The following is a 23009-nucleotide window of genomic DNA, read 5'->3' as shown; positions in this document are numbered from 1 at the left end:
CTGTGATAAAACGCACGGATGGTTCCTACTAAGAGCAATGAATAAAGAATATAATGTCTTTAGTCACAAAACCTAGCTCAGATTTTGCCACGAAATGAATTTGCCACCAACTTACAATAAAAAATGTGTTTTTCTGACTTTCAGAACCTTCAGATTTCAGAATTGCAGCCAAGGACCTGGAGCCCCCTCTTTGCATTTCGGTGGTGAGGAAATGGGTGGGGGAGTCCAGGGTGGGGGCTGCGGGGACTTCAAGCTGATGTGAGATTCAAAGCCATGCCTTTCTGAACCCCAGCCTTGCCCGTGCCCATTCGCACAGGGTCAAAGGTCAGGTCAGGGCCCCTCTCTGCTCATGCCTGCAATGTCCTTCCTCCCTTTGTTCCTGTCCCAACCCCACCTGGTCTGTTAGGTCAAAGCTGAAGCCACCCACCATCAGAGCTCCGTGCTCCAGGGCACCTCCCATCCATTCCTGGTGATGCTAATCCCCAGACACCCATCAGCCTCTCTGAAGCCAATTCTGCTTATCTCCTCTACTAACTCGCTTTCCCTTCATTCATTGATGCGATTAAGTGCCAACTGCCATTTTCCGGGACTTGAGACAGGCCTGTGCCTGATTCCCTTAGGGCAGAGAGAGAGAGAGAGAACTTATTCTCGTAGTATCTCCATCCAGTGTGTTTGCTTTGCTCAGCTTCTCTGCGGGCTGATCAAGAGAAGGCTTTGCTATGCCCTCTTCACTCCTTCTACGTGTGATACGTCTGTGATGACTAACAGGAGCCTGGGACAGGAGACAGACAGACAGAAGTCCATCCATTCCCCAGAAGCTGGGTGGAATGCAATGCTTGACAGAAGGTGATTCTGCCCCCAGGGCACATTTGACAGATAGATGGCTTCTGGTGTCTAGTGTTTTATGTTAAGGACCAGCTACTTTGTAAAACTATAATTTTATGGACCCTCAATTTTCTCACCTGCAAAATAGAAGTAATAGCAGTGCCTACAACACAAAGATGTTAGGAATAAGTAACACCGTGTGTATAATATTCCATGCTCAGTGCCTGGCAAATGGCAGCTCAGCGAGTGAATGAATGAATGAATGAATGAATGAAAGAAAAAGAGGGAGGGAAGAAAGAAGAGGAGGAAGGGAGGAAGAAAGGGAGGAAGGAGGGAAACTGAGTGAAACCTCCTCTGTGTGAAAGAACACTGGGAGTGTGAGTGGAAACTCAAACCGGAAACTGAGGATGGAAAGAAATTGTTGCTGTTTGTAATCTGGCCTCCACGGCAAACCCTGACCGATCTCGCCCCCACCGTGCCTTCTCACAAGATTTCCTGTTTCAGTTGTAAATCACAGGGTCTCGGCAAGCATGCAAGACTGTGGGCACTCATGTGGCAGAACTTTCCGAGGCCGATTCTTCGGCTTTGCAGTAAACAGCCGCGTTTCATGAACGTGGCATCATCCGAAGGGGGAGCAAGGACAGAAAACATAAAAACGAAGAATTTCTAGGGAATGCAGCCGGCTTTCCCACGGACAGTGGCATCCGGCGCTCCCTCGCCGAGCCTGCCCGATGAATCCCACGGACCGGGAGCCAGCACGGGGGAACGTCAGAGCAGCTCCTCCCTTCCGAACGCTTTTGCAGAAGTGGGGATTCCTTCCAGAATAGCCACGTATTCGGGCCATTTCGCTATTTCTTAACTACTTGCATGAAGAAAATTACCTTCTGGTACCGCTACAGGAGCATTAGGCACAGACCACAACGCCTATAGACAGGTGGGCAGGCCTCTTCTGCCCGAGGTGAGCATTTCACATGGAACTGGACTCACACACAGTGAACAGAGACAGGGTCTGATTTATTTTACAGAACTCAAACCTCAAAGCTAAGGCATTTCTCAGCAGGGCTACCATGCAAATGAGCTACACTGCGGGTGAAATATACCATTAGCAGTTCCTCTCGGCCATACCCCGGCTCCCAGGAATGGCCCCAAAGGCACAGGCCTGGACTTACTCAGCTTCCGGTAGATGTAGGTGGCCTCTTCACGAAGCAGAAGTTGGCAGTACTGGGCCTGCAGGCTATGTGTGCAGATGTGGGTGTCAGCATAGAACACACACCTCAGAGCACCAGGTCGGGTCTGCAAAGTGGTGACCTGGCAGGCTTGGTGACGGGAACACTCTGAGGAGTAGGGGGAGAAGAGTGAGGTTTGGGTTTCAGAGATGCCACCCAATCATGCATCCATGCCTTCGTCCATCCCTGCATCCATGCAACCATTCATCTATACACCCATCCCTGCATCCATGCATTCATCCCTCCCTACATCAATGCATCATCCATGTATCCATGCATCCATACAACCATCTATCCATGCATCCATACAACCATCTATCCATGCATCCATATAACCATCTATCCGTGCATCCATACAACCATCTATCCATGCATCCATACAACCATCTATCCATGCATCCATACAACCATCTATCCGTGCATTCATACAACCATCTATTCGTGCATCCATACAACCATCTATCTGTGCATTCATACAACCATTTATCTGTGCATTCATACACTCTTGCATCTGTGCAATCATTCATTTATGCATCCATCTATCCTGTATCCATCCAACTATGCATTCATGCTTTCATGCATCCATGCATGCATCCATGCATCAGTGCATCCATCCATTTGTCCATCCATTCATCCATACATCCATTCATCCACCCACCCATTCATCTATGTATCCATCTACCCACCCATGCATCAAACCCATTCACCATGCATGCAACCACTCACTTATTCCTTTAAGCACCTACTATATATCCCAGGCGCTGTTGTAGGAGGTGGGAATAAAATGCTCATGGGGAAGAACCCAACTCTCCCATCCTCTATTTTCCTCATAGCAGTCAGCTTTTGGGTTGTTTATTTATTCACATATGTGCTCTTGTCATTCAACTATTTAAAATACACGCTGGCTCCCTACTGGCCTCAGGATTAAGTCATACCTAATAGGGGTCTCTATACTCCAGCCTTTGCCTTCCTCTTCAGCCTCATCTCCCTTCCTCCTCCCCATCATACCAGCATGTCCACGAGGGGTTATGTCATCTCCCAGGGATGCCAGTTCCTATACCAGACACTTTAAATTATGCATGGCATTCCCATCCTAAGGACAGCTTTGAAAGGGTGCTGCCTCATTCGCTTGGGCAAGCTGGGCTCTGTCTACAGGCCTTATTTGTACCAGGTCTCTGGGCTGTGGCACTACCCAGTCTGGTGCAGAGCACCCACCGCCTGTGCTCCGTCTGTGGCAGCCCTGTCCGTAGGGCATGCGCATTGTGACTTATCCAGCCTTGCAGGGGGAGGAGACTCAGGGAATCTCAGAATTGGAGTGTGACTGTTACATCTCAGGCTCTTGCAGAAGCTAAAGTCTTTGTACAACATTCGTACTGAGTGGTCACCTAGCTTTTACCTCTAAATTAAGTGCACATTTGTGGACAGCTTTGTCTACTAGAAAGTTCTTTATATTGCACCGAAATCTGTCTCTTGAAATTTGAGTTTTAAGCGTAAGTCTGAGCTTTGCCCCACGAGCCTGGCCAGGACAAGCCTGTTCCTCCCACATCATGACGGCCACCTGTAACCTCAGGATAGCTGTCACCCCTCCGCTCCTCTCCTGCCTCAGACTAGCCCCCAGATCATTCCCCCAACCCTCCTCTGACCTGGTTCCATGTGACTCATTCTGTCTGTGGCACATCCCCATGGAGACCTGGACTTCGGGCTGACTCTGGGGGGGATGAGGGCGCTGCAGGGGAGAGCCCCCCAGGGTCTCCCTCCCGGTCAATGTCTCCCTGCCAGGCACCCCTGCGTCTGGGGACCTCCTATGTGTTTCTGAGGCCAGAATCTTGAGCGGCAGTTGTATGAGGCCCTGTCCCAATCAACTGCACTGTGGGAGGCGGGAAACTCCCCTTACCCGACAAACAGAGGTCTCGGGCAGCAGAGAAGTCGCCGATGGCGGCTGTGCTGATGTGGGCAACATCAAAGTCCCTGATGGACGGGTCCACAACCACTGAGGAGAGGCCCAGGGTCTGCCATGAGTCTAGAGCGACTGGGAGAGAAAGCAGATGTCCGTCACACACCACTTTCACCTGGGGCATGAAGACAGCAGAGTGCCACCTGATGTCCCCAAAGGGAGCCCCAGGGCACCCTCTTCTCAGTCTTTACTGTAGTGTGTTCCACTCCCTATACAACTGTCCATTCTACAACCAGCTAGTAAAGTTTTCATGGGCCAAGTCTGTGCTCAAGCCCAGGGATACAAAGGTAAACAGACACACCCCAAACACAAGCATGGCTGTTTCTGTTACGCAGGTCACAGCAGACTGGGAGAGAAGTGATGAACATCATCATGTGCTGTTAGAAGGCACTCATTAGAATGAGGTCAGGTGACAGTGATGGCGACAGGCTGTCTGTGTTGTTATGTGACACCGTGGTTCGGTGTTGTTCAAGCCCTCCTCAGCCCACAGAGGGAGAGACCATCGCTCTCCACAGTGGTACCGTGTGCTGCCTGAGCCACCTGTTGGGAAGTTGGTGGCTGGGGGCTCCCAGCTGAGCCCTCCCCAGGAATTGCCTTAGGACCGATAGCTGCCTCCCCTCCCCAGGATCAGCCTGTGTCCCCAAACTAGTCCCTGTGGGAACACAACAGCCTATTCCCCTGGCCTCCAGGCAGGACAGCCCCGGAGGGCCAGCCCGGCGTCCGCTCCAGGGGCACCCGTGGGGCCATTGCTGGGGTTCACCGCAGTTCGCCCTCTGGCCCCGCCCAATGTGCCCGCTTCCTTACAGGTGCACCCTGACTCCCCGCATGCAAATCTGCACGTCAGCCTGCTTCCTGCAAACCCCGCTGAGGCACCCGGCGTCGGACATGAAGACGGCACCGGGCACGGAGGGTTAGCGCAGCTCGCCCGAGAGCGTGTGGCTCCTGGCGGTGGAACGAGACGGAAAGTGGGGCTTTGCACGCAGGCCGTACGAGCCCCCACGTCCTGTGCACAGGACATGCTGTCACAGCGAGGGACACGCGGCTGTAGCGGCCAGAGGGAGGTTGGCAGAGACATCTGCAGGACACCTGTGTCCCTGCGGGGACAGAGTGACCCTGAGCAGGGGCGTAAGCTCCCACGGTGAGGACGGGCGGGGGGGCTTGGGCAATGGTTACAGTGTTCTGTCCCCACAATGTTGCCTCCCGACACAGGCCTCTACGGTCCTTCAGAAACACTGATTCTAGAACATTCCAGGGAGCAATCAGTGGGTGTGTCATTGATAGTTAAAGGTGAAAATCTATTTAATTTTGGTTTTTGTCTTTGACTTTTTTTTCAGAAGACCACAGCCGTTCACTCTACTAATAAATAGTTGTGAGCTTTGACTTGTGCTATCAGAACCCCACGGCGTGGCAGGGACAGCACTCTACAGTTTACAAGCGTGGTCCCTCATCAGCGAAGCCCGTTGGGGTGTTCCTCCATCGCCTCAGTACCCCTCGTCAAACACCCTCCCATCTCATCCCCAAAGTGTCCCGGGTGAGGGGAGGGGTCGGGACGCCAGGGCCTCCTTCACCAATGAGGGGTCACGAGCTCAGAGAACGCATGTGCCTGTCTAAGAACAATGAGCCGGACAGTGACCACGCCAGAGGTGAGCTCGGCCTCCGGGCTCTGTCCCCTCGAAGCTTGCTGTAGCGCTGAGCGTCCTAGCCAGACGACTGCTGTACCCCAGGTCCAGCAAGGCCATTGTGGTGTCTGTCTGTCTCAGACCTGTCTGACACCCAGAGCGCCACCTAAATCGGAAAGAGAGGAAAGTACCCAAACAATCTAGCCCCACACCCCTTTTTTTGTTTGGTTTCTCAATAAAATCAGAAAGAGAGAGAGGAACAGGTGTCTGCAGAGAAGTCACCAAACCGTACCACCCGCTTGCACCAGACTCAGCGAGGAGAAGGCGGACCCTACACTCGGCCTGGAGTCTCTCTCTGCCCCGGGACCTGGTCTCCCGGCGAGAGATGCTTTTTATTCTCACGATCAGCACCAGCGGCATTTTTGCAACATGACCAGACGGCGCTGCATATTTTTAGATGATAAGGACACTGCCATTTCAGAGAACAGTTATGATGGGCTTCGGGACCAGACTTGCCAATTATGGTCTTAAAACGGAAGCTTTGGCCGCACTCTGCGTTTAGCTTGATGTCTGGGGAAAGCGCTGTAATTAAAGGCTGGCTTTCATCTCCGAAGTGAGAGCCAGCTCAGCTGTCGCCATCCAGGGCCTGGAGACAAGTCTCTGCCACACCCTCCACCTGTCCCCATCCTCCCACCGCCAGGCCCCCCAGGGTGAGTGATTGCTGTCTTGCAGAAGCCAACAGTTGGGCTTCAGGCAGCTCCGGACCCCTCTGATAGCAATTTTCTTTGTGAATGCAAAAGCACGGTGAGGCACGGAGGCTGGGCATCTCGGTAGCATTCCATGAGTTTACTGTTTGCCAAGAACCCAGCACACCGCTGCGATTCCTGTCCATCTAAGCAGCCTTTCCACTCACCCAAAGGATGAGTCTGCTCAAAGCAGCGTCTGCGATGAGCTGGGATTATTTTCTGATGTTTAAAACATATTTTGTAAACTGCAATGCCAGCATCACCAATTTCTTAAAATCTCCTTTTGAATTGGAAATGCTGTATTTATTCTATATTAAGTCCTTTATAAACAGCATTTGCTTGGTGAGGAGCAACTCTTTTTCATTCATTTCGTTGATTCTGGTCCTACTCACACACCCCTTAAGCTGTCGTCACTTTATAATACAGTTTACCACCTGGCGTGAAAAGTCTTTCCATGTTATTGTTCTTTTAGAAATATTTCTCGGTTGTTTTGGGTCATTTATTTATCAGACAAAGTGCTGATCCATTTTGTCAAGTTTCACGAATGCTCCTTTGGGACATGAATTGGAAAACTTCATTTGAGAAAAAGATTTCAAGTTTGTATATGTAACTTTTGACGTCATTCAGAATGGAATGGGATGTCTTTCATTATATTTTTTAAACGGTTATTACCGACCTAAAGGAAAGCTACTTATTGGTGTGTATTTAGTTTCCAGCAGACACTGAACTCCTTCTCCATGTAGCTCACACAATAGCCGCATCTCGGGCTCCTCTCTCCGTGGCTACTTTGAACAGGCTCAAAGGAGATTCCAGATTTAGCGATGACACGCCACCCAGCCCGTGACTCGTGATGGGCTCCGAGTCTATGTCACGCATGAGACGCACTTGGTTCAGCAGCCAGGCTCCTGGGGGGCATCCCCACTCTTCCACTGAACAGCCCTGTGACCTCGGGCAGAACACGCTCCCTCTCTGAGCCTCAGTTTCCTCATCTGGAAAATGGGGATAATACAGGATGTTCCCTCCTAGGGAGGTCATCGGGAATCATTGAGTTCCCGGGGGTGGACGGGAGGACTCAGGGAGCATGGCCACTTGCATGGTCTCTGAGCCAAGCTGCTGATATCCTGCTGCATTTGAATCACTCTCTTTTCAGAACTGTGGAGGTCTGAGCCTGACTTATGTTCCAGGGGAGGGGACAGTCTCAAAGGGGCATAGGAGCCCACGCCAATGCAGCGACATCAGAATTTTCTTCCTGACTTCGGCCTGATTCCTGCTTCGCCTCACCCACCCAGCCCAGTCTCAGGCACCTCACTTCCTGCCCATCAGCACCGCCGCCCCGCCGCCCCGCCGCCCCGCCGCCCCGCCGCCCCGCCCCGGCCCTGTGGCTCCTCTGTCCTAGCTCGGTGGCTCCAGGCACCGTGCGTGCCTGCCTGGCCCCTGCGCCTCCATGTCCACAGCCGGGCACCACAGTGGATGGGCACCCAAATCCAACAGACAGCTTGACAGGGAGTTTTTGTTCTTCATCCAGGAATAAGGAGGAGTCTGGAAGGTGCCATCTGGAAGGTAAAATGTAATTGCCTGCGTCGATCGTCGTCCTTCCTAACTTGGCATGTTCACGTCCTTTTACAATATGATGAGGGTTCATTTGTTTTGTTTAAAAATTAGTCTTATTTGGTGGAATGAAGAGTTGGCAACCGTGAGGTGTCCTCCAATCCAAGAGAAGAATGTAAGCCCAGCCTGTCTCCTGTCCACCCACAGGGCCTTGGTCACTCCTGGTCCTGCCTCCTGCTGTCCCAAACTCCGAAACCATCCCACGGCTGCCGCAGCTGACCCCAAGCCTGACTCATGCTCCCTGCTCTGCTGTGTCCTGGGAACAAGGGACAAGGTCCTGCCTTCCCGCTGTGATTCTTCTCTTCCTCCTCAGCTGGGGGACTCCTGATCATTCTCCCACATCCTTCAAATCTTCTCCAGCCAGCTCCTAATTTTCATCTCCACCCCCATTCCTACTCAAATCTTGGGTGTCTGTCATCTCTGGGAAGAGTGGATGGCCTAGTGAATACCCTGGCCTCAATATCCCGACCTCTCCAGTCCCTGAGACCTCCATTTCCACTCACTTCAGCCGAGTACCACCAAGACCTCACCCCAAACCCCATTCGGGCCGGGACGCCGTCACCATTTCCACCCTCACTTCTCTAAGCGGCACTGCTGTCGTGTCTTACGATCCTCTCACTCTGCGGCTTTTTCACACACGTAATCACCACAACCAGCTCTCCAGTTTCCCTGGGATTCCTGCTCCCTCGCCCAAGATCCACCTTGACTGACTTGCGGTAAACCAAGGCCCCCCACGGATCCGTCACTTCGACGCTCCATGCTCGTTACCAGCACCTCCACTCCCCCGTCCCAGGTGGATTGCCCCAGCGGGCCTGCGTGCCCTGCGGCTTCCCAGGTGGATTGCCCCAGCGGGCCTGCGGGCCCTGCGGCTTCCCAGGTGGATTGCCCCAGCGGGCCTGCGGGCCCTGCGGCTTCCCAGGTGGAATGCACCAGCGGGCCTGCGTGCCCTGCGGCTTGCCTGGGTGCCGAGCCCGGCCCAGCAAACAGCCACAGGCAGACCGACGGTGCCTGCTACAGCTCTGGCTCTTCGGCCTCAGTTGAGCTCTCGGCACAGCCTGACAGCTCAGTCATCTCCCTCCCCCTCTGCAACCACCGCTTCTAGTGCTTGTCACTCTCCGGGAGTGGACGTCAGCTCAGCCCTGGACTCTCAGCACGGCCTGGACGCCTGCCTCCCAGGGAAGGGAGGGACCGCGTTCAGCATCTGCTGCCACTGACTTCCTGTGGCTGTCCACTCTGAGCCTCGTCCCGCCCTGTTTCTCCTAAACAGAGGGAAAATGGCCGGTCGGAGCCAGTGCCCCTATCTGTGCTCCAGAATGGTTCTTTCTCAGCCCCCGGGGCACCCATCTACCCGTTACCCCCCAGTCCAGCCCCACTCCCACCACCCCTATATCTCCACCCTGTTCCTGGACACTGAGCGTCACTTCGCATAAAAACACAGATCTCCCTGTTATGAAAACAGCATCTTACTCTAACCCACGGTTTTTTAAACTTGGGATCTGAGTCTCAGTCCCTGAAAATATAGGAAAAATTTGGTATGTATGGAGGGGCATACTGTGCTTACTACGTTGTCCTGGGTGGTCCAGGACTTAAACATGGCTGGTCACCAGCTGATATGCCCCAATTCTTGTTTCTTCAGAGCCAAGATTCATGGGAAGGGCGTAGCTTCCACTTTCTCAAAAACACTATTCGGCTTCTCCCCTCTGCGCGCCGCTGTGTTTGCAGGGCGACCTTCGTGACTCACCCAGCGAATGCTGGCCACCGTCTTGCTCAGACTCGCTGCCCGCGTTGCCCTCCCTGGCTCTGCTCTGTCCCCAAATGCTGCTGTTCCTCTGGGCTGTGTCCTCGACCCTCACTGTGCATCTCACACGCACTCTGCAGGCGTGATCCTGTCCCCGTGACTGCAAATGCTCCCGACGTGCTCATCGTTATCAAACGCATCTCCGGGCCGGACCTTTCGCCCAAGCTTTACGCTGAGATCTCCAGGGCTTACTGGCCGCCTCCAGGCAGATGTCCCCTCTCAGCAAGTTGAAAGCTCACCCTTGCACCCTCACCAACCCTCTTCCACTGGTTCCCTTCTCACGGATCTAGCTTGGGGATCGGCCCGAGGAAACCACTACCCACAGACCGGCCTCCCTGGCGTGAAGCATTGTCCTCGACTGGCATTCACGTAGACTGGATGTCCGTCAGAAAGAATACGGAAGAAGGAAAGTCAGGGGGTCCTTCTTTCAAGTCTTCCTTTCTCATTCTGCCGTTCTAATTGGAAGCTCCCCCTGGGATAAACCCCTTCTATCTGAGTTCCCAACAGGACGCATGGCCAGAAAGGGTCCCCACCACCTGACTGCTGCCTTCCTCGCCTGCCTCCGGCCTCATCTCATCAGTCCGCTTCCTACTACCGCAGACTCCCATCTGCTGGTCGAGCAGCTGGTGTCGAGTGACGCTGGTGACTATTCCTTTGTTTGACCTGCACTTCCGGAGTGCAGTCAGTTTATTCTTAGGATGAACTCATATCACCCTCCACAACCCAGCTCCAGGGTCACCTCCTACTTCCACCCCGAGTAGTTTTCCTCCAGCTCAAAGTCTCATATAAATATGTTTACTGTTCCACTAATACACCGCACGGCAACTCATTTGTTTTTTGTCTCTCTGTTGAATTATGCGCTCCTTGACATCAAAGACTTTGCCTTAGTTTTCGTCGATTCTCCAAGACCTCTCATAACAGCATATAAAAAATGTTAACAATAAAAGTAGTAATATAGTCGTAGCTAGCATTTATTAAGTGTTCCATGTGCTAAATAGGAAAAATAATAGCACTATTTTACATGAGCAGCCCAATCCGTAAATGTATGTTAAATGAATTAATGAATTTCCTTAATTAATAAAGGAGAAATGAGATACTAATTCTTTTTTTCTTAAAAATCTCTATAGAGATTAACAATGGAATTGTTCACATACCACAAGACTTCAATAATAATTATCGAATAAATCAATAAGTGGATCAATTAGCCAGATAGGAAACCGATAATGGGCAATTATAGTACATTCCACTTTATGAAACACTTATTTACACCATGATATTTAATGACTACATCAGCCTCTGCGTTCATCGTCTTATTAGTAGTACCATTTTGCAAGGGACTGAACTGAAGCTCAGAGGTGGTAAAGAACATGGCCCAAATCTCAGCTCAGGATTTGCAAACCAGGGACTTGACCCAGAGGAACCCCTCCTAATCCCCACCCCACCACAGCTGCCTCTTTCTCCTCATGACTCAGTGTCACTCACAGATCACTTCCCTCTCGTGGCGTGTGCATCACAGGCAGAGGTTCCCAGAGACATCTGAAATGGCCCAGCATCTGTTGAGGTTATGAGCTTGTGGGTAGATGAGTAATCATCTTTGATACTGCTAACATCAAAGACACTTCAAGAGAAAATTTTAAGTTACCAAAAATCATGCACATGGAAATAGACTGAGAGCTAGAGTCAGTTCCTGCACGTCCTCGTGACAAATTACTGGGCTCGTCACAAGCAAAATTCCTAGTGGAGATTCAAATGGTCAGATCAAACCGGATTTCTCTCTAGGAAGTTTCACTCATATCAAGTGGACACCACTGAAATTCCCCGACACACAAAGGCTGCCTGGGAGACACTGTGATAACTGGGTTTCCCGAGAACACCCGGACTTCTCTTTCTCGGTTGTGTGTGATCCTAGGTAGCTGGTAAAACTGCAGATATTCAGAGTCATCAATGCACATGGAGACCCAACATGAGCTCAGCAAAGTAATAGCCATCATGGAGAGGTCTCCCTTGAAATGTTGCACAAGAGCATCGGACAGAGGCCCCGCTGACCTCTCAGTGGGCTGCAGGTAACGCACCCAAGGTCATGCAGCTGGTTCCCACCCAGGCAGTGGTTGCAGTCCTGCCCTTTGCCTCTGCGGCCACGGAGGTCCCAGGAGCAGCCGCTTATCCATGACATACTGCATGTGTTGGGTACCATGCTAGCACTTTTCCTACAAGACTTCATCCAGATCTCACAGCAACGGTGGATGTAGGTGGTGTGGTGAGGTCCACCTTGGGGACACTTAGGCTCAGAGCAGTGAAGTGACTTGCCCTGGGTCAACACCTAGACTGGAATAGGACCAGACTGGAATTGAAACCAGATTCGCCCAGTGCCAAAGTCTCCCTGCTTCACTGCTTCTGCTTCTACAAACACCTGCCAGGCACCTTCTGCTTGCCTGTGCTAAATTATCGGAAAAACGGAAGACGAACCAAAACCACACCTCCAAGCATAACTGAGCCAATCATTAGAGGTACAAAAATAGAAAACCTAAGGGGAAACTCAGAAGCCATTTAAGCCATGCCCTCACACAGCAAGGTAATCTCCAACGTGCTTGAATCCTCCAGTGGCGGGGAGCTCATCACCTGTTGCCATCACAGCAGGAAAACCAATGTTTTCTCCTTCTATCACCTGACTCCATCCCCCCACCTCATCTCCCACTGGCCTCCCTGAGGTCATATGCTCCATCCTTACTGACCCCTGTCCTGAGCTGGGTCCCTCTCACCTCTCATGGGAGTGCAGGTGACTGCTTCCTTGATAAAACAAATTTCTTTCCTCCAAGGAGGTCAGAGAATTCAGCAGAAATCAATAAATGAGGACTGTCCAAAGGATCACTTTTTAAAAAACCCACAACTTTGTGTAGCACTAGCCTCTTGTAACATAGTATTACCAGTTTTAAGCAACAGTTAAAATTAGTCAAATCCATCAACATAAAGGGACCCTTGCACTGCTGATGGCTGCATTCAGGGATGGCTACACTCACGGTCGGCTGCGTGGAGTGACTCGAGAGGCTCCAGGAAGGGTAGCCCGTCTAATTACATCCCCCAGATGCCTGTCAAATGGTTTGAATTTCCACTCTTGGAAAGGAAATCTTTCTGGTTTACTCAGTTGTTAAAATGTGAACACTCTTGGGAGAAATGTCATATTTAGAAAACAAAAAGGTAGGTCCTACCTTAGCATATTTTGGTTTTGGCTCTTTCTCCCTTAAATTTGGTTTAGCAAATCCTTGATGGGCCAGGTACAAGGACGAGCTGTCTGGGGAGGAAGATAGGAAGAAAAGTCCTGCGTTCTCCATCCCCTAAGATCTAACAAGGATGTAAGGCACAATCATCAGCAAACAGCTCAGTGCCTCCAGGCATACTGTGCACGCTGCACAGGGCACAGGCTGTATCACTGTGTACACCGCACAGGGCACAGGCTATACTATGTACACTGCACAGGGCACAGGCTGTACCACTGTGTACACTGCACAGGGCACAGGCTGTACCACTGTGTACGCTGCACAGGGCACAGGCTGTACCACTGTGTACGCTGCACAGGGCACAGGCTGTATCACTGTGTATACTGCACAGGGCACAGGCTGTACCACTGTGTACGCTGCACAGGCTGTACCACTGGGGGTGCAGCACCCAGAAAGGCTACCTGTGGAAGCGACCCCTTAGAACCGGTGGTGCTTGACTTAATGCAGCTATTCCAACACTGCCAACGTCACCAGGCACTGGGGGCAGCAAGTTTGACATATGGTATCTCTTTCAAGCTTAATAACAACCTCTTTGAAATAGACAACATCATCTCCACTTCACAGGTGAGGCGACTGAGACGCCGGAAGTCTCTTTAAACTGGTCGAGGTTGCACACCTAGAGAGTGGCAAAGCAAGGCCCACGGCCCATGTGGTTTCCAGCACCCCACCCCCACCCTCGTCAACCCATTTCTTTACTGAGCCATTGTTTCAACAAACATTCATCGAAACACGTGAGCTTAGCAAAGCAATTCCAGTCTTTAAATACTAATGTAAAGTAAATACATATGTTTTTTACAAACAATTATAAATAGCCCGACTGGTGTGGCTCACTGGTATAGATAGCGTCGACCTATGCACCAAGAGGTCACCGGTTTGATTTCAAGTTGGGGCACATGCCTGGGTTGTGGGCCTGATCCCTAGTGGGGGGCATGCAGGAGGCAGCCAATCGATGTTCTCTCTCATCGATGTTTCCGTCTCTCTCTCCCTCTCCCTCTCCCTTCTTCTCTCTCTAAAATCAATAAGAAAAAATATTTGGAAAAAAAAATTCTAAATATTGAGCACCTACTGTATACCAGACACTTGTTAAGTGTTAGGATTAAACTGTGAATCACAAAACATCTGCCCTTGGGAACATCGAGTCCAGCAGACAAGCAAGCGAGAGAAATGCACTCACTCACTCACTCACTCACTCAGTATTTCCTGAGTGCTGACTAGGCACCAGCACGCTCTGGCTGCTGAAACACAGCAATGACGAGACTAAGTCCCTGCCCACTGCAGCGTGCCTTCTAGAGACGCAATCCAGGGAGAAACTTTCAGAGCAATACGCTCTCGGAAGACAATAAGGGCGAGGCGGCCGGAGTCCCGTCCGAGGGAAGCCAGCTCGGAGCAGAGGGGCAAGCCCTGCAGAGATGCCTTAGGGGGCAGCGCCACGGGGCTGGGCTTTCTCCGGCTCTGCTCGCTGCCACAGCCCCGGGTGCCTGGCACAGAGTGCGTGCCCACTAAACACTTGGATGACTGGGGCAATGACAGCCGAGGCAGAGAAACCAGGACCGCGTTCCAAGTCCGGCGCCTCGGCAGCTGGCTGGAGACTCCGCCTGCATCCGTGGACAGAGCGAAGCCTTCCAAGCTGGGCGCCGGTTTCCCTCATTTCCTATTTCCCTTGGACCTGCCCTTGCTGTGATCCCAGTTCCCAGCTGCTTCTCTCTCCTGCTCAGCCCCTGGGCCTTAGAAAAGCAGAGACGAGGCCCAGGGGAGCTGCCACTCGGCCCTGCCAATTCCGGTCGGTGGCCCAGGCAGCGTGGCAGAGCCGCATCCACGCGGCATCGTCCCTGGCCAGGGAGGGGCCTTGCCCGAGGGCCGAATGCTGCAACCGCTCCCTAGGGGGTTCGCCCAGGGCCCTGGAGAGAAGGGAGGGGGTGTGCCTGTGCCACCAGCTGCCTCCAGGCCCCGGGATATGGGACTCACCCCTGGGCAGCTGTTCTCAGGAAGTACTGACAGAGCACACGTGAGCTCCCTCGAGGGGTGTGTGTGTGCGTGTGCGCAGCTGTGCACACATTTGGAAAGGAGCCTGAACGTCATACAAACATTTGACAATTTGGGAGCGGATGCCTGTCACCTGCACGCTCTACCTGAGGACAGAGGATTAGGAACAGCCTGTGTGCATTAATGCACCTCCAGTCCAGAGGCCACAACGGGGGAGGGGCGACGGCGCACCTGGCTTGGGGCAGGACAGTCTGCACAGCTCCGGCAACACCATTCCACCCTCCAAGGTGCCCAGAGGAGACCACTACAGCAGACCGTCCCTGCGATGCATGCTGCGGTGTCCCCCAGGTCCCCTCACATATGGAAAGATCTTAGCACAGTGCCGCCCTAGTCACTCCAGGGTAGGGATTTTCTCAACCTGTACTTCTATAGCTCTGGGGAGAGGCACTTGGGTTTGGACTTGGAATTATAGCTGACATTTCTTCAACACTCATTCGCTACCAGGACCTGTGCGGAGCACTGTGTTTTACTTCTCCCTCAGCACCAGCCTACTGGGTTGACAATTCTGACTTTTCTCCATCATCCTCATTGTACAGAAGCAGACGGAGGCACCGAGAGGCTGGGACGCTGGCCCCAGAGTCCTCAGTGGCCGGGTGACGGCATCGGGCGGGAGGCTGGGCGGACCGGCTCCAAGCTCACAGCTGCGCCAGGAGGTCCCTTGCCTCCCTCCCTCCTTTAGATGGCGTGCACGCCCCCGCCAACGCTGACATTTTTTAGGCTCACACAGCTCCGTTTCTGGCTTCGTGGAAAACATTTGCTGGAAAGATCAGCTGAATTCCATCCACCTGCAGGCACAGCCGGACGTAAGGGATGGAGCAGAGCAGGCCAAGAGGACCGACTGCAGCCGGGGCCCCAGAGACCATTCGTGCAGCCGCCTCCGCTCAGTCTACCCCGAATTCAAGCTTCGTCGCCGTCACTGAGCTCCAGGATGAGGTTGGGGTGGCGCCGGGAAGGCTCTCCCTCAGCACCCCGCCCGCAGCTGCAGCCTCACTCTCTGCTGGCAGCATCCTGTGCTGGGCCCGCCCCACCAGGGCGCTCAGAATACCCTTTCCTAACAACCACTTTCTGTGTCTCCCTCTGGCTCTTGATCCAAGGCGCCCCCTGCGTCAGTAGACTGACAGCAATGTGCCCCTGAAATGGTGCGAGGAAGCAAAGGGGGAGCTGTCCTGGGAGCAGCCCTCCGGAGACCCGAGGTCTAGGGGTGCAGGGGAGGGGACACCGTGCTCACCTCGCAGGCAGGCTCCGGTGCCTGAGCAGACAACCCTCGCTAACCCGGGGCACCCTCTGGAGTGGGTGCTGGGCGGCTTTTAAACAGCAACGGGACATTTTTCTCTTAAGAAGAAATACCACCTTTACTGTTTTGTTTGTTTAAAAAAATGTACTTTTTTTCCCCCTGACAAGAGTCAAATGATGCTCTGTACCCAGGTGACACTGTTGACCTCATTGTCTCCAAACCTAGCTTGCCCCTTCACCGCCCAAATGAAGAGCTTCCACACACTTTCAAAGCTCACGGTGCTACCGCGGGAGCCCTCGGAGGACGCGTGGCGCCCTGCGCACCCGCCGTTCGGCGCCCTCGGCCTCCCGCTGCCCTCCGCCTTCAGTCCTGAACTGCTGTGCTTCCGAGTGCGAGCCGATCCGTGCCCTGGGCTCGTTCACGCCCACCCCCTGCCCAGGACGCCCCCGCCCCTCCTGGCCACGACAAAGGCTAGTCCTTGATGTCCTGGCGTGGCCCTGAGGTGCCTGTGGTCCACCCCTGCCTGCCGGGGGTAAATTTGGGGGAGCCTTCCCCGCCTCCCACTGCAAGTCGTTCCCTGCGGTGCGAGAGGCTCTTCTCCCGAACTTCCTGGGCCTCCCCCTGACCAGAGGTGGAGGCCCCCACCCCCAGCACAGCGCCTCTTCTGCAGTGGAGGCGGACATTCGGAAGACAGCGCCCCCAAGCGGCTGGCGTGTGCGCGTTCACGGAACCGAACCCCACCGAAGTGAAAGCCGCTCCCTTCCTCCTGACGCCTTTCCATTCCCGGCCGCCCGGAGCCCGTGTGGCTCTCCTGCTCACTCACGCACCCAGGAGACCTTGCCAAGGCCCAGCTCCAACCCCGGGAGGAAGTCTCTGGCACCGGCTTCACGCTCGGCCACCGGAGCCTTCTACTGCTCGTCTTCTGCCGCCTCCCGCTGATGGCCCTATGTCTGCCCTGCCAAACTCTCCAGTCTGATCTCATGCCCCAGGGCCTTTGCACAGACAAATCACCATCTTTTGAACGATTTTTTGAAACTCGTCCTTTTAATAACCCAGCCCATGTGTGAGGAGCCTCCTCTGGAGCAAGACCAATGAAGTGCTCAGAGAAGCTTTTAGCACACGGTTTGTACCCAGGACAGGCCTGGGAGATTGCAGAAGGCCCCTCCTCCTCACGCCATCCCCATCGACCAATCAGAGCATCAGAATCCCCTTTCACCCTGGACTTAGAAGGGGCAACCGATACCTGCTCCTACAAGAAATACGGACAAGAGATTCGGTCTCCAGACAAGGACTTGAATCCCACCTCTCACCCTTTCCAGAAGCTCAGACCAAATGCTCTATACCTCTGAGGGGCCAGAAACATGTGGGTTCAGATCCCAGCTTGGTCACTTCACCCAACAGAGTCTCAGGGTCCTTATTTGAAAAACAGCTCTTGCTACCATCAAACTTTCTCGTGAGTGTTACATGATTTATGACATGTTTGGTATTTAATAAATATCTCCTTAGCTCCCTGAATAGAAACTGCATAAAAGATGAGCATTATACATATGCATCATGCACACACGCACGCACAATCCATGTCAGACTCACGCTGACATATCCGTATCCCGGAGGCAGAATTATGCTCTCCCTCTGACTCACATCAAAGGCACATGCTCAGACCCCACATTCCAAGTCATGAGCCCTGAGCACAGATGGAATGTCTCCCGCCTGCAAATCACACTTGTCAAAGGCGCATTTAAAAATACTGCGACTGCACACTCCACCTTCGAAACAGCGACTCAGATCCGCAGCTTGTGGTGCGTGGGAAGGGAGGTGGGCTATACCCTATCGTTTGTTTTCCTTCTCCCGGTAATTCACATCTCAGTACTACAAATCTTTAGAAAGAAAAAGGAAACCAGGGTGTAGGGACGGGCAGTCGCTCCGAGATATTTACACTCTGGTTGATGGGTGTTGAACATGTGCGTCGACGGTGAGAGAGTAAAGCACTCTTCACGCACAATTTTAATAAATAACATTTGCAGGTGATGCTGCTTCAGGATTCCAAGGATGTGGCAGAAAAAACACAGGCACTAGGAACAACTGCTTGAGACCAAACTGGCAATATAAATCTAGACTCTTAAAATACAAAGTTTGCAAATACAGTCATTTCACTTTGGGGGACGTGCCCCCAGGAAGTAACCTGGACAAAAGCTTCGTGTACCAAGGTGTTCCCTGGAGTAGTTTCCTAACGATGCAGACTCGGAAACAAATGTCCAAGGAGAGAGGGATGCATTTGTGAACAGCAGTGTGTCCACCTGGTGGGATAACGGGATGACTGGCACTGACCACACTGTACGGTCTCCTCATCACCAGGGTGGGCGCCTCGTGGGAGGAGGACACGCAGGAATGAATGGATGAGCGTGCTCGTGGCCGGCTCAGAGAGAAACACAGGGTGGGCAGAAGTAGGTTTAGAGTCCTGAGTACGTGAAACAGTTTATTCTTGTATTATAATTGATTAATTACTGTATTATTTTCCATACGAACAACTGCAAACCGAGTTTTGCCCTACCCTGTATAACAATATGGAAATATACACATCATGCAAATATTAGGTGAAAAAAGTAACCCTGTAGAGAGACTACAGCTCCTTCAGAGCATACAGAAAGAGCCTACGGAGACTGAAAACAAACTCATGCACTAAGACATGAGGAACTGCGTAATAACTCTGTGGGCTCTCCTTCCATACTTCTGCAGTGCTCATAATTTTCTATGAAAAGCAGTAACTATTAAATCAGGACCCGTCTCTTGACGTTTGTGTGAGGAGCAAATGTTTAGCACGGTGCTGAGGACAACATAAAGTTTTCATTAAATGTTGAAAGGTTCCCAAAAATAGGATAGTATTGCTTTTAATTAAACGTGGCACATCTCTCTTCTCTCCCTCCACAAACCCCTATGAAATGGAGTAAAGAATAGAAAGTCTAACCCCGCGAAGAGAGCCCAGAAGACAGTGTACATAAGCGGATTTAGACAGAAGCTGAGACGGAAGGGAGGTGCCGAGGGGCACAGCAGCCGGAGTAACTAATATTCCAGGTGTCCGCAGAGCAGGTTCGGACATGCCCCTTTCCTCCACGGGCCCCGGGAACCTCAGGAAGCAGGGGGTCCCTTGGAAGGCAGGTGTGGAACATGGGGCTGGAAATAGGACGACCGGCCTCAGACCCCACTGGCGGTGGATGGTGATAACAGAAGATCGCTGTTACCCTGTGGGGCTGCAAGGTGAACCGTATTTACGCGGCCATCACAATGAAATACACGTGTCTCAACCGCGAGTCTTGACAGCACTGGGTTTTGAGAATGAAGAGAAAATCGAGAACAAGGTGATAAAAGAGAAATCTAAGCCCTCGCCTATCAAGGTATGAACTCAGTAGTCACTTCCAAAATGGACAAATCACGGAACATATTATTTAGAAACAGAAAAAAATAGCTAAAAACATTGACGGTGGTGGCCTCGGGGTGTGCAAAGGGCAGGGGTAGAGGTGAGACGGGGACACGTTGACTAAAATAAAAACCTGTGGGGAACTATTTGGTTATTTCAGATGTTTGTATATTATAAAGCTCAGAATCCATCTGACCAGCATCTGGCTCGGACGCGTACCGGGTTTGGCCTCGAGTGTGTTCACCTCTCCCTACGCCCCACCCTGCCACCCTGTCTTGGCAGGACTGATGCCCACCTCCAGTGCATCAGGGGCCTGACGCCAGGTCGCGCAGGTGGAGTGCTTGGACCGAAAGCCTTCCAGTGCCCCGGCTCAGGCTCCTGTACGGAATGTGTGCAAATACAGCTATGATCTCCCAAGTTAGCAATTTTCACGGAGAGGCGGGAACGGACAGTGTGGGCTGGGAGCATTTATACTCCCAGCCGCAGCCTTGGCCGTCAACCACCGCCTCCTACCGAGCTGATTCTGTCTCGTCTGCCAGGACCGTAATGACAGACGTCTAGAGCCCCTCAGACATCATGTCACAGGGCAGGAATTAACACTGCTCAGAGCCTGTCATTTCCTGAGCACAGGAAGGCAGAGAAGGGACGTGCGGTGAGGCCCACGCTGGCCGCCTGGCTCCCACCCCACCCCCCAGAGCAGCCACCTCCCTCGCTTCCTGCTGCCACGTGGCCAGCCCGGGACGGCAGCCTCAGTGTGGGCCGTGCTCCCAGGCTCACGCTGGTGCCCTGCGTAGATGCCACAGTGCCACCCAGTGTGCTGACGGCCGTGGGCTTGAGCTCCTTCGCACTCATGAAGAACGAGTTTTGCACTTGTTGGCCACAAGCACCTCCACGTCTGACGTTGCCCAGGGCTGTGCAGGTCTAGCCATCCCTTGACAGGGCGAAACAACCCTTGGAATGAGAACTGGGAGAACGGGGCTTGCGTCCCACTCTGCTCCCAGTTAGCTGCGTTGTCTGACCAAGCCGCGCAAGTGCTGAGAGTCAGTTTGCCCGTCTGTAAAATGGGCTCGCATCTGGCCTGTCTATGCATGTGTGCAATCGACAGGAGCTGGGACTGATGCGTTGAGAGGGTCCGCGGGCTGTAAGCTCCTGGACAAAAGGAAGGAGCACAAAGAAAGGGGCGGCGGCTGCGTCATCAGAGACATTGACAGGACGGGAACTCACCCTTCTCTGTGAGGGAGGGCAGGACCACCGGAGGGCAAAAGCTCGGAGCACCATTTTGAGCAACTGCAAAGAAGAAAAAGACAACCTGTTAGCTCTCCCTCACCCTCCACGCCATTGGGTCCTGGGGCATCAGAGAGGAGCGATTTGGTGACAGCAGAATGAGGCTTGGAAAACAGAGCGTGTGGCCGCCAGCATGGCCCTGTCCCTGTGTCAGTCAGCATGGGCTCGGGTACGCCCAAGTGACCATCGCAACACCTCAGGGGCTTACAACAGCAAAGGGTGGCCTCTCCCTCCCACGCACCGCGTGTGCACTGCGGTGGGGCCTGAGGTTTGCCTTGTCTAACACGTTCCCGGGACGTGCTGACTCTGCTGCTCCCGGGCCATACTCTGAGGACCACTGACGGAGGCTTGGGGCATCCATATTCCGTGAGCTCTTCAGACAACACTCGGAGTTACGGCCAGCCATCCGCCGTGCTCTGAGACACCCACCCCGCTGGCAGCGTGGCCCTGGCACCCGCTTGTCTGTGTCCATGTCGGACCTTCCCGGAAGACCGCGGCTCCCGGGGCCAGGACCCTGGCATCAGCGCAGTGTTCGGAGAGCAGTCTGACCTTCTACGAAGGGCGCGGAAATGCTCATGCCTCGGGCCCAGTAACTGTGCTTTTGGAAATGTATCTTGCAATTCAGAATAAGCGTGGTTTGCAAAGGAACGTGCAGGCAACACTGATGAAACGCCGTGAGCGGCACAACGAACACCACGGGAACGTGTGAGCTGCCCACGGCGCATCTCAGCAGGGACGTGGCCGCCACGTTCCACGGCTGGTGTTCCCTTTCCTCACTCTTCCTCACCCACCATCAGAGTCTCACAGCCCTTTGGGTGGGACCTTTGTCACTGTACAGAAATAGCCGTGCTGTGAGGCTGCTCAGCTTCCCTGGGCCCCATCAACACCCTCCCTCCCTGGGGGGGCCGACACCGCCCTGGAGACCTCACAGTGAAACCTTGAGCAATTCACTTGGCTCATTCGCATTTGTTAAACAAATCACTGCTGGTCTTGCTTCTTCCAGCTCCGTCTTCCGAGACAGCAAGTGGGTAGCTTGAAACTGGCCGTGGCGAGAGCATTTACACCATGGCAAAGGGCAGCCACTAGAAACCAGGGCTTCCCTCCATCTTCACCAGCTGTAAAACATCTGCCAGCGCAGCACTGGATGGGCAGGGCGTGGGGAGTGGGTAGCACCAGGGGCGACCCTCCTGGGGTTGTCTGAGGACTAAATGAGATGTTTTCTGCGGAATGCCAGCCTAGAGCCTGGAGCAACTCTGTGCTTAGTACATGCTTTGCGAGGATGTGAACGATGGTGAGAAGCGGATGGTACAAAACTAGCTCATGTGGCCTCTTCTCTGCAGACAGACCTGATTACAAGAGCTTCTCACCTCCTTTCCAGGGTAAGTTCCCGTATCTGGAATGGCTACGGGGTCCAAGTGCTTAGCAGAAGAAGAGGGAAACTTGGAAGCGTCCACTGTTTTTCTAGGAGCCACATTTGACTATGAAAACAAACCAGTGACCCGTCCCAGTCGCAGGCCTCACACAGCTGCAGAGAGAACGAGCAGCCGGGTTCTTCAGAGCACAGAGGGCGCCCAGGCTGCAGGGCCCGGCCCTTCCAGGAAACCCGCGTCTCTGGGGCAATGCTTGACCTCAGAGCTCCGCGGGCCCCTGCGCGCCCACCCTGGGTGTTAAGAACACTTCCTCTGTGGGCCCCACTGCCAGGAAGACGCTGCAAACGCTGCATTTGCATTCACAGTGGCTCAGCGGGGCCCTCGGTTCGGGGCTGACACATGGGGCTGTCTGTGCACTGCGGACAACAAAGTCAGAGGCCCGTCCCCGCAGGCCTCGTGGCCTCCTGGGCTCCTGCCCCAGGCTTGTGCTCTCCTCCTCCTGAACTGTACCTGCTCCGCCTCTACCTTTGTTCTGTGAACATGGCTCGGGCACGAGGTTATGTGACCATTGCCATGTGAAGCTCTCTGAGGCCCAGGGTATTTCTGAACAAA

At 53.3% G+C, this 23009-nt stretch overlaps 1 protein-coding gene across 1 annotated transcript in view; it reads right to left on the bottom strand.

Moving 5' to 3' along the window:
* The window catches only part of TG (thyroglobulin), a 183715-nt gene that overhangs the window by 88121 nt on the left and 72585 nt on the right, over positions 1-23009 (bottom strand). The window contains exons 35-37 of the mRNA XM_036263690.1: positions 20968-21030; positions 3946-4080; positions 1995-2159 (exon numbers count right to left, since the gene is read on the bottom strand). Coding sequence (XP_036119583.1) covers positions 1995-2159; positions 3946-4080; positions 20968-21030 — 363 coding nt within the window. The remainder of the gene's footprint in view (positions 1-1994; positions 2160-3945; positions 4081-20967; positions 21031-23009) is intronic.

This window comes from Molossus molossus, unplaced genomic scaffold, assembly GCF_014108415.1.
Source record: "Molossus molossus isolate mMolMol1 unplaced genomic scaffold, mMolMol1.p scaffold_m16_p_16, whole genome shotgun sequence".
NCBI lineage: Eukaryota > Metazoa > Chordata > Mammalia > Chiroptera > Molossidae > Molossus > Molossus molossus.
This window is presented reverse-complemented; position numbering and strand designations above follow the sequence as displayed.